We start from the raw sequence: 17500 nt of genomic DNA, 5'->3' as shown, positions 1-17500 counted from the left end.
GCTACTATTACTACTTACTACTACTACTACTACTGATACTACTATTACTACTACTACTACTCCTACTATACTACTACTACTACTACTACTATCTACTACTACTACTATCTACTACTACTACTACTACTACTACTATACTTACTACTACTACCGACTACTATTACATTTCTATTATGTCTTTTATCGTCCATTATTTTCTAGAAATTTCACGTCTCTCACTGGCCTCATCATTTCTATCACACCACGCTAACGATTCGTTCACTGTCCAACTACTACTACTACGACTACTATTACATTTCTATTATGTCTTTTATCGTCCATTATTTTCTAGAAATTTCACGTCTCTCACTGGCCTCATCATTTCTATCACACCACGCTAACGATTCGTTCACTGTCCAACTACTACTACTACGACTACTATTACATTTCTATTATGTCTTTTATCGTCCATTATTTTCTAGAAATTTCACGTCTCTCACTGGCCTCATCATTTCTATCACACCACGCTAACGATTCGTTCACACTCCAACCATCGTTGAGTACAGACGATGCAATTTATACTGCATTTCTTCTTATTTGTTTTCAACGTTTATTTGCTTATTGTTGTGCCGACGAAGGGTTTGTACCCGAAACGCCCATTGTCGGTATTGTTTCCACCGATTCCTATCCATCTTCACTCTTTCGTTAGTATTTTCGGGACCCCATGCTTCAGGCAGCGCCCACCGCTCTCTACTTAGAACAATGCTCCACCGTTGATAAGAATCATTTAAGTGCCATCGTTATTTATATTTACTAAAAACATTACACACACACACACACACACACACATTCTCAAACAATTTTTACACCCTAAACTTGTCTCACATCATTTTTATTTGTGGGGCAAAATAAAACAACAAAAAAAAAAAAAAAAAACCAAAAAAAAAAAAAACCGATCAAAACAAACACGAAGAAGAAATAGATATGATTTCTGTGCCACTTCGTATGACGCATGCGCAGCTGGAAAAGTAACACATTTCTATGACGTTTTGTGATACGTTTCCGAGGAATCCCCAGTTAAAAATAGATTGACCTCTGTAGTCTGAGACTTCGCAAGCGTAGTCAGAGACTTGATAGTCAGGGACGAAGTCTGACTCCATGAATAGCTTACTTTCCGAAGTCTCGGACTTCCCAAAGTCTCAGACTACAAAGTCTCAGACTTTGCTATAGTCTGAGACTACCATAGTCCCGCTCCATGAATCAGACCCCAGGGGTCTGATACATGGAACGGGACTATGGTAGTCTCAGACTATAGCAAAGTCTGAGACTTTGTAGTCTAAGACTTTGGGAAGTCAGAGACTACGGAAAGTAAGCTATTCATGAAGTCAGACTTCGTCCCTGACTATCAAGTCTCTGACTACGCTTGCGAAGTCTCAGACTACAGAGGTCAATCTATTTTTAACTGGGGATTCCTCGGAAACGTATCACAAAACGTCATAGAAATGTGTTACTTTTCCAGCTGCGCATGCGTCATACGAAGTGGCACAGAAATCATATCTATTTCTTCTTCGTGTTTGTTTTGATCGGTTTTTTTTTTTTTGGTTTTTTTTTTTTTTTTGTTGTTGTTTTTTTTTGCCCCACAAATAAAAATGATGTGAGACAAGTTTAGGGGTGTAAAAATTGTTTGAGAATGTGTGTGTGTGTGTGTGTGTGTGTAATGTTTTTAGTAAATATAAATAACGATGGCACTTAAATGAGTCTTAGCAACGGTGTAGCATTGTTCTAAGTGGAGAGCGGTGGGCGCTGCCTGAAGCATGGGGTCCCGAAAATACTAACGAAAGAGTGAAGATGGATAGGAATCGGTGGAAAAAATACAGACAATAGGCGTTTCGGGTACAAAACCTTCGTCGGCACAACAATAAACAAATAAACGTTGAAAACAAATAAGAAGAAATGCAGTATAAATTGCATCGTCTGTACTCAACGATGGTTGGAGTGTGAACGAATCGTTAGCGTGGCGTGATAGAAATGATGAGGCCAGTGAGAGACGTGAAATTTCTAGATAGCCTAATAATGGACGATAAAAGACATAATAGAAAATGTATTAGTAGTTGTAGTAGTAGTAGTAGTAATAGTATGTAGTTAGTAGTAGTAGTAGTATGTAGTAGTATAGTGTAGTAGTAGTAGTATAGATAGTAGTAAGTATGTAGTAGTAGTAGTATATAGTTGTAGTAGTAGTAGTAGTGTAGTAATAGTAGTAGTAGTAGTAGTAGTAGTGTAGTAGTAGTAGTTGTAGTAGTAGTAGTAGTAGTATAGTAGTAGTAGTAGTAGTAGTAGTAGTAGTATAGTAGTAGTAAGTAGTAGTGGTGGTGGTGGTGGTGGTGGTAGTAGTAGTAGTAGTAGTAGTAGTAGTTTGTAGTAGTAGTAGTAGTAGTAGTAGTGGTGGTATTAGTGGTAGTGGTAGTAGGAGTAGTAGTAGTAGTAGTAGTAGTAGTAGTAGTAGTAGTAGTAGTGTAGTAGTAGTAGTAGTAGTAGTAGTAGTAGTAGTGGTGGTGGTGGTATTAGTGGTAGTGTAGTAGGATAGTAGTAGTAGTAGTAGTAGTGTAGTAGTAGTTAGTAGTAGTAGTAGTAGTAAGTAGTAGTAGTAGTAGTAGTAGTAGTTAGTAGTAGTAGTATAGTAGTAGTAGTGGTGGTTGTAGTAGTAGTAGTAGTAGTAGTAGTAGTAGTAGTAGTAGTAGTAGTAGTAGTGGTGGTGGTAGTGATAATAGTGAAAGTAGTAGTAGTAGTAGTAGTAGTAGTAGTAGTAGTAGTAGTATAGTAGTCGTCGTCGTCGTAGTAGTAGTAGTAGTAGTAGTAGTAGTAGTAGTAGTTAGTAGTAGTAGTAGTAGTCGTAGTAGTAGTAGTAGTAGTAGTAGTAGTAGTAGTAGTTGTTGTATTAGTATGTAGTAGTAGTAGTAGTAGTAGTAGTAGTAGTAGTAGTAGTAGTAGTAGTAGTAGTAGTAGTAGTAGTAGTAGTAGTAAGTTACTATGAAATAGTATGTGTACCTGGGAAGTGTTTGGAATGGAGAAGATGAGCAGTGTATGTGCGATTGTTGAATCTTCGAGAAAATTAAATAAAATAAAACAAAACCAAAAAAAATAAAAATAAATAAATAAATAAAAATAAAATCAAAAACTGTCGGGTTGCCTTGTTCTAATCTCATTACAATTACTCCCACCAGCGTATAGCACATATTATGATTTTTGAAATTTAGTCCCAGACTACGATATTTACACCTGCTAAATCGCGGGTGTAAATTTCACCCGTTTAGTCCCTCGTTTAGTCTTAGACTTCGCGTAGTCCGGCTTCATGAATACCTTACTACGCCTTTTAGTCAGAGACTACCGATATAGTCTCAGACTATCGTCGTAGTCCCGCTCCATGAATCAGAGCCCAGGGATCTGATTCATGGAGCGGGACTATGGTAGTCTCAGACTATAGCAAAGTCTGAGACTTTGTAGTCTAAGACTTTGGGAAGTCAGAGACTAAGGAAAGTAAGCTATTCATGAAGTCAGACTTCGTCCCTGACTATCAAGTCTCTGACTACGCTTGCGAAGTCTCAGACTACAGAGGTCAATCTATTTTTAACTCGGGATTCCTTGGAAACGTATCACAAAACGTCATAGAAATGTGTTACTTTTCCAGCTGCGCAGGCGTCATACGAAGTGGCACAGAAATCATATCTATTTTTTCTTCGTGTTTGTTTTGATCGCTTTGTTGTTGTTGTTGTTTTGGGTTTTTTTTGCCCCACAAATAAAAATGGTGTGAGACAAGTTGAGGGGTGTAAAATTGTTTGAGAATGTGTGTGTGTTTGTGTGTGTGTGTGTGTGTGTGTGTAATGTTTTAGTAAATATAAATAACGATGGCACTTAAATGATTCTTATCAACGGTGGAGCATTGTTCTAAGTAGAGAGCGGTGGGCACTGCCTGAAGCATGGGGTCCCGAAAATACTAACGAAAGAGTGAAGATGGATAGGAATCGGTGGAAACAATAAATACAATGGGCGTTTCGGGTACAAACCCTTCGTCGGCACAACAATAAACAAATAAACGTTGAAAACAAATAAGAAGAAATGCAGTATAAATTGCATCGTCTGTACTCAACGATGGTTGGAGTGTGAACAAATCGTTAGCGTGGTGTGATAGAAATGATGAGGTCAGTGAGAGACGTGACATTTCTAGAAAATAATGGACGATAAAAGACATAATAGAAATGTAATAGTAGTCGTAGTAGTAGTAGTAGTAGTAGTTTAGTAGTAGTAGTAGTAGTAGTGGTATTAGTGGTAGTAGTAGTAGTAGTAGTAGTAGTAGTAGTAGTAGTAGTAGTAGTAGTAGTAGTGGTATTAATGGTAGTGGTAGTAATACTAGTAGTAGTAGTAGTAGTAGTAGTAGTAGTAGTAGTAGTAGTAGTAGTAGTAGAAGTCGTAGTAGTAGTAGTAGTAGTAGTAGTAGTAGTAGTAGTAGTGGTAGTGGTAGTGGTAGTGGTAGTGGTAGTAGTAGTAGTAGTAGTAGTAGTAGTAGTAGTAGTAGTAGTAATAGTAGTAGTAGTAGTAGTGGTAGTGATAATTGTGAAAGTAGTAGTAGTAGTAGTAGTAGTAGTAGTAGTAGTAGTAGTAGTAGTAGTAGTAGTAGTAGTAGTAGTAGTAAGTTACTATGAAACAATATGTGTACCTGGAAAGTGTTTGGAATGGACAAGATGAGGAGTGTATGTGCGATTGTTGAATCTTCGAGAAAATAAAATAAAATAAAACAAAACCAAAAAAAAATAATAAATAAATAAATAAATACATAAATAAAAATAAAATCAAAAACTGTCGGGTAGCCTTGTTCTAATCGCAGTACAATTACTCCCACCAGCGTATAGCACATATTATGATTTTGAAATTTAGTCCCAGACTACGATATTTACACCTGCTAAATCGCGGGTGTAAATTTCACCCGTTTAGTCCCTCGTTTAGTCTTAGACTTCGCGTAGTCCGGCTTCATGAATATCTTACAACGCCTTTTAGTCAGAGACTACCGATATAGTCTCAGACTATCGTCATAGTCCCGCTCAAGCACTGCTCCTTAAAGTCAATGTGGAATTAATCAGTCCTAAAAAGTAGAACTTCCTGACTAAGTCTTGACAGAAAGATAAAAAGAGTTCCACAATGCTGAAAAAGATTACTCGGCTCGTTATGAAGAAAAACAATCCGGAAAATGGAGAGAAATTTTCATTCTTCCAATTGTGAGGAAAGTCCTCGGCAGAGCAGAATACCAAGCGATAGAATCAGAACAGGCCTGTTATTGCAAAAAGAACAATATATATATATAACAACAGAACAACGCATCGAATAGTATTCTCTATACAAATGCGCGAGGTGTCCAAGTGGGCATGGCGTTACATTGCCACCCCGGAGACCCAGGTTCAAGCCCCGCTGTCGACTTTTAAAAAAAATCATTTTAAAGAAATGTATCTCCTATTGCTCACTTTTCGGCGTTACAATGCTGCTGACGCTTGAACTTTTTTCCCCCCTAAGGTTAGATAAAAGGATTTTCTTTCATTTTGTTGTTTGTTTTACTGTAATCAATCAATCAAATGAATAGTATGACTTTAATAGATCAACTTTATTAACTTTGAAAAGAAAAACAACATTTAGGTAACTCAGTGCATCGAGAGTCTTTTGAAAATAGTGAAGTCATGGAAGTTATGAACGATTATTTCGGAGCCTCTGTGAGAAACATTTGAATTTGCCGTTCTAGACAATACTGTGAATATAGAGTGTTTTATGACGAAGGCTGGAATAAAACAAAAATACACCTTGTTTTTACCCGGCATTGCCTAGACCATTGGAATAAAAAAAACCAACAGACTGGAAGCTCAACCAGTACTCTCTTTACTTGCACCAACCACCCGCCACTGTCGATTCGTTTGATGTTACTGTTGCTCTTGTCTCGTGACCCCTTGTATAACGCTTTGAGTACATCTTGTGGCTATTTCACCATAATATATAAAATCTCAAGTATCTTTTTAGTTTGAATTGGTTAGTAGCACAATGCAAAACAACTTGTATTCCAAATTGGAACTCCGGACTAATTTAAAACTCCGCGATGAGAGTCTCACAGCCCAATGTGATTGTTCGACAGCTGGTGTGAGTCTGAATTGTTCTATGCAGCCTACTCTATATCAATATAATATAATTGGCCAAATAAAGAGTCTAAATCGATAGGTGGTAATATTATTTTGCTCACTCAGATGATAACCTTGTCCGGGTGATCTGTTTTCTCATATTCATTAGAATGATTTATTGATTTCTGATTATACTATATTGTCCGCTTCGTCACATAAAAAATACATATACTAAATAAGAATAACTCGTGTACACAGGTGGATAACTGCTTATTTACATAATTACATTTGAATTCAGTTGTTGATATAACTATTGGCCATTTGTTAATGCACAAAGACATTAGATATAATAAATAAAACGGGCATCACTTTAATATTAATCATTACGAATTATTGTTTAGGTCTACAAACATAAAGCTGGATTCATGGACATTATATTGAGAGTTTCATTCTTGTGGTTCTCGAAAAAAATTGTAAAAAAAAATTATTGACTTTATTAAAAATTATTGATTTCCGTGTCATTTAAAAAATATATCTTGCGACTCGATCTTTCTTTATGAGGAAAGATGATTTAACCCCCCCCCCCACACACACACACACATTTCCTTTAAAAATTGCCACTGACGAATGAAGTCATATCTATATTTAAAATCAGTGCAACATTTGCACTGGAGTTTCTTTTTGTTGTTTTTGTGTAATTTTCGCCCTGCCAAATTATTGACCGTCTCAAATGCTTTATTATATCGATAACATTAGTCATCAATAGCAGCTGAGGTATGTTTGTCTTTGCTGTCTTGGTAAGATTTGCAGACATCTTTCGCTGTTTTTAAAAAATTTTTTTTTAAAGAAGTCGTAACTATACAGATCAGTGTTGTAACAACCCAACACAGACAGTCACAAGAATACGACAACGTGCTCACATCTTACCTTTGATTCATTATGTTAATAATACATTAGTTTTATTTATGAAGTACATCTTGAATATTAACTTGGTTATTTTTTTAACGTTTTTTAAAAAAATTAATGCTTTGAGTCTTGGTCTAAATTAAAAAAGAAAATACAAAACAAAACAAAATAAACGCAACAAGAACAACAATAAACTAGAGCATTATATAGGGCAATATCCACTAAGCGTGTTCAAAGCGCTTTACAAGGGGTCGATATCCAACAGAAACACTTAACATGTAGGACGAGACATGACTATTTGGCGATATTACAATCTTTTTCAACAGACAACATTATTAAGAAACCAGGTTGTCAGTTTGCACCTAATTACTGTGAGAGAATGCGAGTATAAAGCATTTTTCAAGGTCTCAACTATGCGCCTCTCAGAGCGAATCTCGAACCCTCGAACTTCCGATCTGAGGCGATAGTCATACCACCATACCACATCATCATCATCATTGCCTTTTTCACCCTGGGTCAGGGTATATGCCACAGACAAACAATTTCCATCCTTCTCTATCCTGAGCTAACTTTCTTTTGTTTATCTCGTTCCATGTCTTATCACTTCTCTGTATATCAGCTTCTTTAATTCCCTTCATAAATTCTGGGCATTGCAGAAACTCTTCGGTCGCCCAAGCTAAAAAAAAAAAGGATTTGATTTGTCCGTCTGCGTTTCTGAAACGGTTGGAGTTTTACGGAAGGGGTGTTAACCCTTCGACAACCCCCAACCTGGAGGACCAGGTGACTCAAAATATCTACTATTTTATCTATTGTGTACTAAAAATTCTGCCAAAGGAATCTTGTTTCCTTTTGTTTAAAGTTGTGGAAGAGTAGAGGTATATGTTCAAAGTTCAAAAAGTTTTTTTAGGCAATTGCCAATAAATCATCTAAAGATTCAATTGATAGATTAGTTATTTAATAGGTTGCAATATACATTAATAATTAAATTTAAAAAAAGAAGACCTTGATTCAAATATGAATCAAGAAATCAGAAAGTCTGTAATATTATTGCTTAATCTTCTTGAGCTATCATGTACAGATATATTATTTTTACTACCGTAACATTGTTGAATTTGCATTAAAATACATAATTAGGCTACTCTCGTAGTCTTAATAAAGTTACTTGTACGACCTGAGCAAACAGATTATATATATATAAATATATATGTAATATATAACCTTGTTCCAGAAACACCAAGACGTCCTAGTAAAGCATGACAATGTCCTACTTCACCCCTCCAGATTCACATAGATAATATATCTAACTGTACAAATTATCAATGTCCTCATCTCTGACCAGCAAAAATATCCCGACATGAACCCCATTAAATACTTTTGAGACGGTATTGACAACAATTAGACGCCAGGAATTATCGTCCACAGGACAATAATGAACTTTGAAAGATGCTTGGAATACAATCCCCTAATAAAAATATTTCCCCTCTTATCAACTCTATGGGACACAAGGAGGTAAGCTTGTAATAAATTCAGAAGTTGGCCACATAAGTTGTAATTATAGGAAAACGGTACGTACCGTCAAACTTACACATTAAAAAATCTCATATCTTCAGATTTTTAATTTGAATCCCCCACCTCCCCCAGCTTTCACCTTAGAAGAGATGTTTAGCAACAAATCTAAGTCTAAGACGATTTGTATCAAATCAATGATTACAACTTTTTTCCAAAATGCCATCGATTAATCTGAGTAATTGGGAAAATGACATGTTTTATTTGATGGAGCAATTTATGTACAGTTCATTTTGGAAAGCAATATACTTTATATTTTATTTATAGAACGAATGCGCAAGTCTGCATATCAATTAACAAAGGGAAAAATTAGAATATTTCATCTTAACTGAGATAAAGGTTCTTATCAGAAGATCTTTGTTTCCTTTCCTTATTTCTTGTTGCTTGTTTTCTTTCTATATATCATGTTTGTTGGTTGATTCTATCTCAATAGCATAAGTCATGTATTTTACAATTTCCAATTTTCTTAACGGAAGGATAGATTTAATCTTATTGTATCTAATGTTAAGACATGTTACTCTTGTGTAATCATCGAATCTATGTCATTTCATCAAATGTTAAAGCACTGAACTCACAATCTAATTATTCCCGAAATTATGTTTTACAATCATTTTACTCGGAGAAATTACTCGACGGTTCCTGTTTATTTGATTGGTTGTCTAATATGCCTTCATATGATACTGAGGCGACAGCAATATAAAAGAATTTGAGCACAGGGGGAGGTCGTAATTTGTGGATGGTTAGATGTTAGATGCACGAATTCGATGACCTGAGGGGTTATAAAATGTTATGAAGGATGTTTAAATAAAGGTAAGATACTTTGTATTTCAATTCGCATTGGTGCTCGGTGTTTTATTTACACAGCACAATTGATTAGTTATTGACTCGGGGTAATTTAATATTGCCTCTTTGGTGTTGTTAGTAACGATTATTCGATGATTTGGCTTGCCGATTACAAACAGTAACAGACGTCACCTCGATTGAAGTCGACTCTAACTTTGTATTTGAGTTACTTAATAATATCATATCCGAATTTGATTATTTCTGAGCTTAATCCAAACTGTATTTTATTTGAATGGGTTCTGAACACTGCCACATAAGTAGAGTTATATAATCGCGATCAGAAAAAGTATAGATACACTTTTAACAATGTCCTCATGTGTGCATTTTGATACGTCACATAATGTTCTTCAACTAAGTACTTTTTGATGTTATGAATATTTTAGTATTATCTTCAAGATTATCGTTTTTACCTCAATTTTGTTGACCATGAAAGGCATGTGTTGTTATAACATTTTTGCAACTCACTGTTTACTAGAAGTTTGAAGAGAAAAAAGAACAACTTTACATCTGCTGATTTCTTGGCTCCTTTCAACTGAAAAATACACTTACTTTATTTATTCTTACTTTAATTGACAATGCCAAATCTAATTTAGAATCACATAGTCCTGTGATCGGGCACCCTAAAGCAGGTGATTTAAGTAAAGTAGCACGACAGCTCAATTGTCCAATATGGCCTGTTTTTGTACTGATCTCGATTTTACTCTAAATTGTCTAAGTGATTTGGTGACGGTCCATTAAAGAATAAACTATCACGAAGAGTTTACAACATCAAAAACTAGTTTTACGCCATTTTTCATAATAAAAATGTCATGTGAGGTCGATTTTAAATGCGTATCGACTACTTTCCGAATCGAGAGAGTATTTAGACTCGATGAATAACTGACATCATACTTCATTTGTTATACTGTGTTTACGTTGATTGTTAATACAAAATGAATTATTAAATTAAGCCGTAAAAGGCTGTAGATGGTAAAATATAAAATATAAAATAAAAACATATTTTCTCCTTTCATATTGCTTTTTTCAAAATGTCTTGTGATATTACTTCAGGTGATATTCCATTACATCAAACAATTCTTAATCATCAGCTAAAATGTAATCGTTACAGCAATAGCAGACAAAATATTTACATTGCCACAGCTTGACATCCTCAAAATGGAACGCATTGACATTTCTTTTCAAGACACGGGGGCGTATTCGAGAGAGAATTTGATGACCATTCAAATTACAAAACTCGTGCATAACCCATTCCTTGCAACGGAGAATTTGATGATCATTCAAATTACAAAACTCGTGCATAACCCATTCCTTGCAACGGAGAATTTGATGATCATTCAAATTACAAAACTCGTGCATAACCCATTCCTTGCAACGGAGAATTTGATGATCATTCAAATTACAAACTCGTGCATAACCCATTCCTGCAACGGAGAATTTGATGATCATTCAAATTACAAAACTCGTGCATAACCCATTCCTTGCAACGGAGAATTTGATGATCATTCAAATTACAAAACTCGTGCATAACCCATTCCTTGCAACGGAGAATTTGATGGTCATTCAAATTACAAAACTCGTGCATAACCCATTCCTTGAAAGGGATAAAGAGTTCAATGGCGTTTGGACATAAAAGCGAGATTGAATTTATTCTGTAGCTTATTTTTTGGTGTTCCTTCGCGTGCACTGTAACACAATGAGTTCGAGACCATTATCGAGACAGCCCATAGATATCATATCACTAGATAGTCAAAAAAACCCGACATATTCCATGGGCGGATCAGCTGGTTATTGTGTCAACTCGGTATTAACTCCTTTTGTCTAATGAACAAACAAACGAGGCTCTTTGTTATATACATTTTCCCTCGTTTTGATTCAAAATTAATCTATATATTAGGAAAATATTTCGTAAAGAATTGTTAATACATACACACAAAACAAACATTGTACCGATCAGTTTCTTTTGGCATGCAATAATCGACCCATGAATTGTAACGGTCTTAGTTTTCTTCAAAGGGTGAGTTTAAAAGTGCGATATGGATAAAGGGTAGATATCAATATCGTTGCTTTTATCATTGTAGTTGCCCGATGTAAGCGTTGTCGGATTATTTAACCCTCTCCTTACCAACCATAGGAACATCTTCACATTCGTTACTATCCAACCAGCATTTTTATCATTCAGATTTCTTTTGTAAATTACAAAATGTTATTCATAGCCATAAAACGTGACACAGTGCTGTAGAGTTCATTTTGCTGATCAATATTATGCATATAATGTAGTTGTTGCTCTTCTGTTCGAGTAAGAAAAAAACTATTTTTGTGGTGGGTGGATGTGAAAATTTGGGGAAAATTCTGAAAATAGCTGGTTCACACTCATAGAAAATTGAACAAAGTTATACACTTAGTTACAAATACAGTCGACTCCTCTTGATCGCACATCCTTGGGAGTTCGGCTCGGCTTAGTGCATCCTTAAAGCGGAGTGTGCGATTAAGAGGAGAAGCTAATAATAGCATCTAAGCCCCAGCTTCCATGTCAAATTCGTGTAGAACCTTCCATTCTGGGTTCTCTACGGACTTGGGACCGTCATAGTCAAGACATAACCTCATTAGAATGTTTGTTTCTTAATTTTTATTTATTTATTTATTTATTTATTCATTCATTTATTTGATTTTGTTTTGTTTTGATTTTGGTTAGTTGTTTATTTTCTATATTTTTCTTTTTGTTTTTGTTTTATTTATTCTTTTGTTTTTCTTTTCTTTTACATGTTTTACCAACAACAAAATGTGACATTATTGTTTATAAGAATAATAATCGTGAGGCGTTGATTACTTTCTATTCTGTGCAAACTTTTTATAAACCCTTGTCTCCAATCCCGCCAATGTAGATCATCTGTCAAGCGCTCTTCTTAGATTTGTCCACCATGTCAAGTTTTTCAGTGTTTGTCAGGGGTGGTTTGTCACATTCCGATGACTCATCCTCATCTTCATTATTTAGGCGTTGTCTTTTGTGTGGATGAATGGAGCTCAGTAGCTCCTGAGATGTCAGTTCACTGCTGATGGGTATTTTGTTGTCCATTGTAAAGAAGTGCCCGAATGTTTTGGCCGAAAAGTTGTGTGGAACGGAAACAGCATCAAAGATATGCTATGGCTGTTGGTTGTCACTGCAATCAATGTGTAGCGATTAAGCAGAGATGGTTTGCGATTAAGAGGAGTGATTATATAGAAAAAAATACGTTTTTTGGGAATGTTTAGCGCATAAGCGGAGTGTACGATTAACCGATATGCGATTAAGGGGAGTGAACTGCAGCACACCACGGTAACTGGTGAGATTCATTAAAAATGTAAGTGTAGGCATGGCACAATATTTCATGATGATCTATCTTGCACATGTCTAAGCAGGTTAGGAATCTGGGGGTCATCTTCGATGAAAATCTATCCATGCCATTCCATGTAAATAATGTCTACAAATCTCTGAGTTTTAAAATCAAAAGAATATTCCTTGTCAGAAAATGTTTAGCTGAAAATGTCCCAAAAAACTACTAATAATAACAACAATAATAATAATAATAATAATAATAATAATAATAATAATAATAATAATAATAATAATAATAATAGTAATTAAAATTACAATAAATAATAAATAATAATAATAATAATAATAATAAAATAATAATAATAATAATAATAATAATAATAATAATAATAATAAAAATAATAATAATAATAATAAAATACAATATAATAATAATAATAATAATATAATAATAATAATAATAATAATAATAATAATAATAATTATTATTATTATTATTATTATAATGATAATATTAATAATCTAATCATAATAATAGTAAAATAATAACAATAATAATAATAATATAATAATAATAATAATAATAATAATAATAATATTATTATTATATTATTATTATTATTATTATTATTATTATTCTTAGTATTATTATTATATTATTATTATTATTATTATTATTATTATTATTATTATTATTATTATTATTATTATTATTATTATTATTATTATTATTATTAATATCAATTTATTGATTGGGCATTCAGATTAATTTTACAAATACTCTCACACCAATGCATCGTTTTTTCTATTACATCAATTTTAAATCAAGTAAGTAAGGAAGTGCATTCAGTCAGCAGACCTGCTAATATGTGCACGCAAGTATTTACATATAACCTTCAATAATCTATTCGATTGTTATAACCAACGTATCCTTATTTATAAATCGGATAACACAAATTGCTATGGTTTCGTTGTTGCAATTGCACTATTCTCTAAGCAACACAAAATGTTCGACAGTATGTCAAGATAAATTATACCCATTAACTATGTATCCCAACTTTGTATACATTTTTGTTGGTCACCAATACAAGTTTTAAAATTTATTATAATAAGTGCAAGCTGGCATTACCGGATGGCACCAAAAAAAAAAAAAAAAAAAAAAAAACCCAAAAACAAACAAAAACAACGAAAAAAAAAAAAAAGAAAAGAAATCAACAACAAGAAAACAACATAGGTATAGTAATCAAAACTCTGGGCTAATTATGTTAACCCTCTCCATACCAACTATAGGAAAATCGTCATATTCGTTACGATACAACCAACGTTTTTCTCATTCAAATTTCTCTTGTACATCATAAAATTTTAAGAAAATGAACAGTATGTTGTATAGCATGTTTTGCTAAAGAGACTAATGTATCGAAAGAACTTACTGCTATTGTGTTTGAGTGATAAAAAATATTGTTTTGTGTTAGTTGGGTGTGAAGTTTTGGGGACAATCCTGAAAATGGCTGGTAAGGAGAGAGTTAAAATCAAATCCCAACGTCTCTGTCGAATTAGAGTAACAGATTTTACGAGAGATAACCAATGCCTTAATGACAAACAACAACAGTCTTTCAAGACCAGAGTTGACAATTGTTTATCTTGCAGTAAATGGAGAATAGTATTTGTTTGCGATCCTTTGCATTGGAGGCTGGTCTCTTGCAAAGCACTATCCGTCAGATCTAACAAACTCAACTTCCTAATTGAGCTTTTATATTTTTTAAAATTGAGCCTTTATATAGCGCAATATCCACTAAAAGGGCTCAAAGCGCTTTACAAGGGGTCCTTGGCCAACAGTAACATTTAACATTTAGGACGGGACATGACGCCTGTTAGGCGATATTACAATTTTTTCGGACAGAGACGACGTTGTTGACGGCCAGGTACTCATTTTACACCTGAGTATGGTGAGAGAAAGTGAGTAAAGAGCCTTTTCCAAGGACTCAACTATGCGCCGAGCAAGGCTCGAACCCAGGACCTTCCGATCCAAAAGCGAGTGTCATACCACTAGACCACATAGCCGCACTGCCTGGTAGACGGAATGCCACAGACTGATTGCTTGGGGGGTCAGTGCCATCCTCCAATGGCAAACCCGCCAACAATTGGATGAAAAACAAATTGAAATCTGAAATATCCAAGTAACGTATTCTAAAAATAATAACTTCACAGCAATAATAAATTGTCACTTTTACACAATGTCTTAATAAATAATCTATTAAAAAGTTCAGGCCCCATTGAGTTTCAATAAGAATTAGCATAACGTTTTATCAACCCGTGACCACCCCTGACCTAAAAAACACATTTATTTTTAATCGGCAAAATAATTATCTAAATCTTATTTGTCACACAAATTGTCTTTGAATTACACCAAGGTCGTGACAGAGATAATTTATATAATATGTATTTTTGGGAAGAAAGAGCAAATTTCATAATATAAGAGCATATAGCTATAAATAGAACAATTGTCAGGGCTTAAAATCTTTCAACAAACGTACTTACTATTTGAATTGAATAAATTATAATTCACATTAATTATCAAGAAACGTTTATGTAATATACACATGTGCCACAATCTACCCACAATGCAATGCATAATGCAAATATGATGTTCCTTCCAAAATCAAAAGATACTGAAATTTAAGATGGCATTCATCTTTCCCCTTCATTATAATATTCACCTTTTAAAATAAAGTTGCTCGTATTTTGACAAAGGGCTAACTAAAAACACCAATTAATTATCATCGTTGTTTTTCTTTTCCTCTTTATTTTTTCGCTACTGAAGCTTCATGAGTTCTTTAATGTCTGCACAATACACACCACATCAACTCGAACTCCTGTGAAATCATTCACCAAACGAAAGTACTTACAACTCTGCCAATCCCTTTTCGAATGTGGAGCCAGTCAGCACTTTGTGCATTACTTCCCCTCTATTACTTTACGAACACATCAGCAAGGCGATAACAGTAACAGTCGCATTCCGTACAAAAACCAATATCGGCCGAATTATGTTCTTTTTAACGTTTGCATTGATTCATTAAGAAATAAATGTCGCGAGGTTTAGTCAAGAGTTAATGAGAAATGTTTAATTATAATATAACCTACAGGTCAATACACCGACGTATGACCCTTCAGACTGTTTATGATTTTCTGGCAAATGATATTGTAAACAGAATTGAGTAACAATAAACTACAGTAAAATCCCATTAACTCGTGAGGATTGGGACATTTGAAATTAGCAAAATGAGCCATGGGATATAAAATGCTTGTTTTTCGCTTAAGTAAGAGTTGTCAGATTGCTTAGTTAATGCCTTTGTACGTGTTGTCAGATTGCTTTGTTAATACCTTTGTACGTGTTGTCAGATTGCTTTGTTAATACCTTTGTACGTGTTGTCAGATTGCTTTGTTAATACCTTTGTACATGTTGTCAGATTGCTTTGTTAATACCTTTGTACATGTTGTCAGATTGCTTTGTTAATACCTTTGTACGTGTTGTCAGATTGCTTTGTTAATACCTTTGTACATGTTGTCAGATTGCTTTGTTAATACCTTTGTACATGTTGTCAGGTTGCTTTGTTAATACCTTTGTACATGTTGTCAGATTGCTTTGTTAATACCTTTGTACGTGTTGTCAGATTGCTTTGTTAATACCTTTGTACATGTTGTCAGATTGCATTGTTAATACATGTGTACGTGTGACTCATCGTCTCAAAAGACTGTTATGTTTATAAATATTCAGAGAAAGTGCAAATGATAATATTTTTATAATCTGAAGACTTTAGAAATGTCAGTTTTTGTCATTGTAATTCTCTTGTATAGCGATAATGGTGATTTCCTTGTTAGATTATAAGCATGATGATACTTAATTCGGCTCTCAAACGTTATTTTCGTTATTTGCGACCCCTCGTCTTAAAACGGTATTAAGTCGGGATGATTAAGATGCTGAAGATGAAATTTGTAGCCAGAAATATCATGCTTAAGTTGAGTTTATATGCTTTATAGAGAAGAAGGAATATCACATTTTACTGTGCTAAATACCAACGTTTCATATTTTTTACCAGTTTAACTATAATTTAATTTTTTAGGATATGGTCCATCCCGACATAATACCGTTTTGAGACGAGGGGTCACATTTTCGCAAGCGTTCCACTCAAGATTCATGGACAGTTGTGCTTTAGAAATAGGTTCAGATCACGATTCAAGTGTTTCTTAGCAATCTGATGATATGTTCTACTCATGAGCTGATGAAACTGAGGAGATTATTTGGAACTCAGCAAGATACCTGATTAATTTGAAAACACCAGTACTAGTTTACTAACAAAAAAGTGAGTGGAGCAGGCACTTATGTTGATAACAACAAGAGATGAAGTGAGTAGAAAAGTGCTAGAAGACAATAGAGAATAACACATTTTCGCGGCGGTGATGGGGGTTTGAACCCGCGACCTTATTGGTACAACTCCAACGTACTTCATCTTTACAGAATATTTTTTTGGAAATCAAATGTGTCGTCTCTCAAAGTAAATTGGAACGATCTGTTACTTTTAATTGGGATCAAGTCATTGACTACCCTGGACAGAGTGATCAAAGTAACTCTTTTCACGAAAAGTACTCACAAATTTCGAAACACCCAAAAATCCATTTGGTAAGTCCATCAGTAGGACATCTACTTTTGTTTGCAAACTTAATGATTGAAGTAATATTAAGCAAA

At 34.2% G+C, this 17500-nt stretch overlaps 1 protein-coding gene across 2 annotated transcripts in view; it reads right to left on the bottom strand.

The window, feature by feature from the left end:
* The window catches only part of LOC144971551 (CD109 antigen-like), a 71565-nt gene extending 55638 nt beyond the window's left edge, over positions 1-15927 (bottom strand). The window contains exon 1 of one of the 2 annotated variants that reach the window (XM_078912570.1): positions 15663-15927. In XM_078912570.1, the coding sequence (XP_078768696.1) occupies positions 15663-15712 (50 nt within the window). In that variant the 5' untranslated portion in view covers positions 15713-15927. The other variant, XM_078912571.1, reaches the window with a different exon arrangement.
* Between the last annotated feature and the right edge of the window lie 1573 nt (positions 15928-17500).

This window comes from Berghia stephanieae, chromosome 4, assembly GCF_034508935.2.
Source record: "Berghia stephanieae isolate SIO BIC M18660-M18661 chromosome 4, UCSD_Bste_1.3, whole genome shotgun sequence".
Taxonomy (NCBI): Eukaryota; Metazoa; Mollusca; class Gastropoda; order Nudibranchia; family Aeolidiidae; genus Berghia; species Berghia stephanieae.
This window is presented reverse-complemented; position numbering and strand designations above follow the sequence as displayed.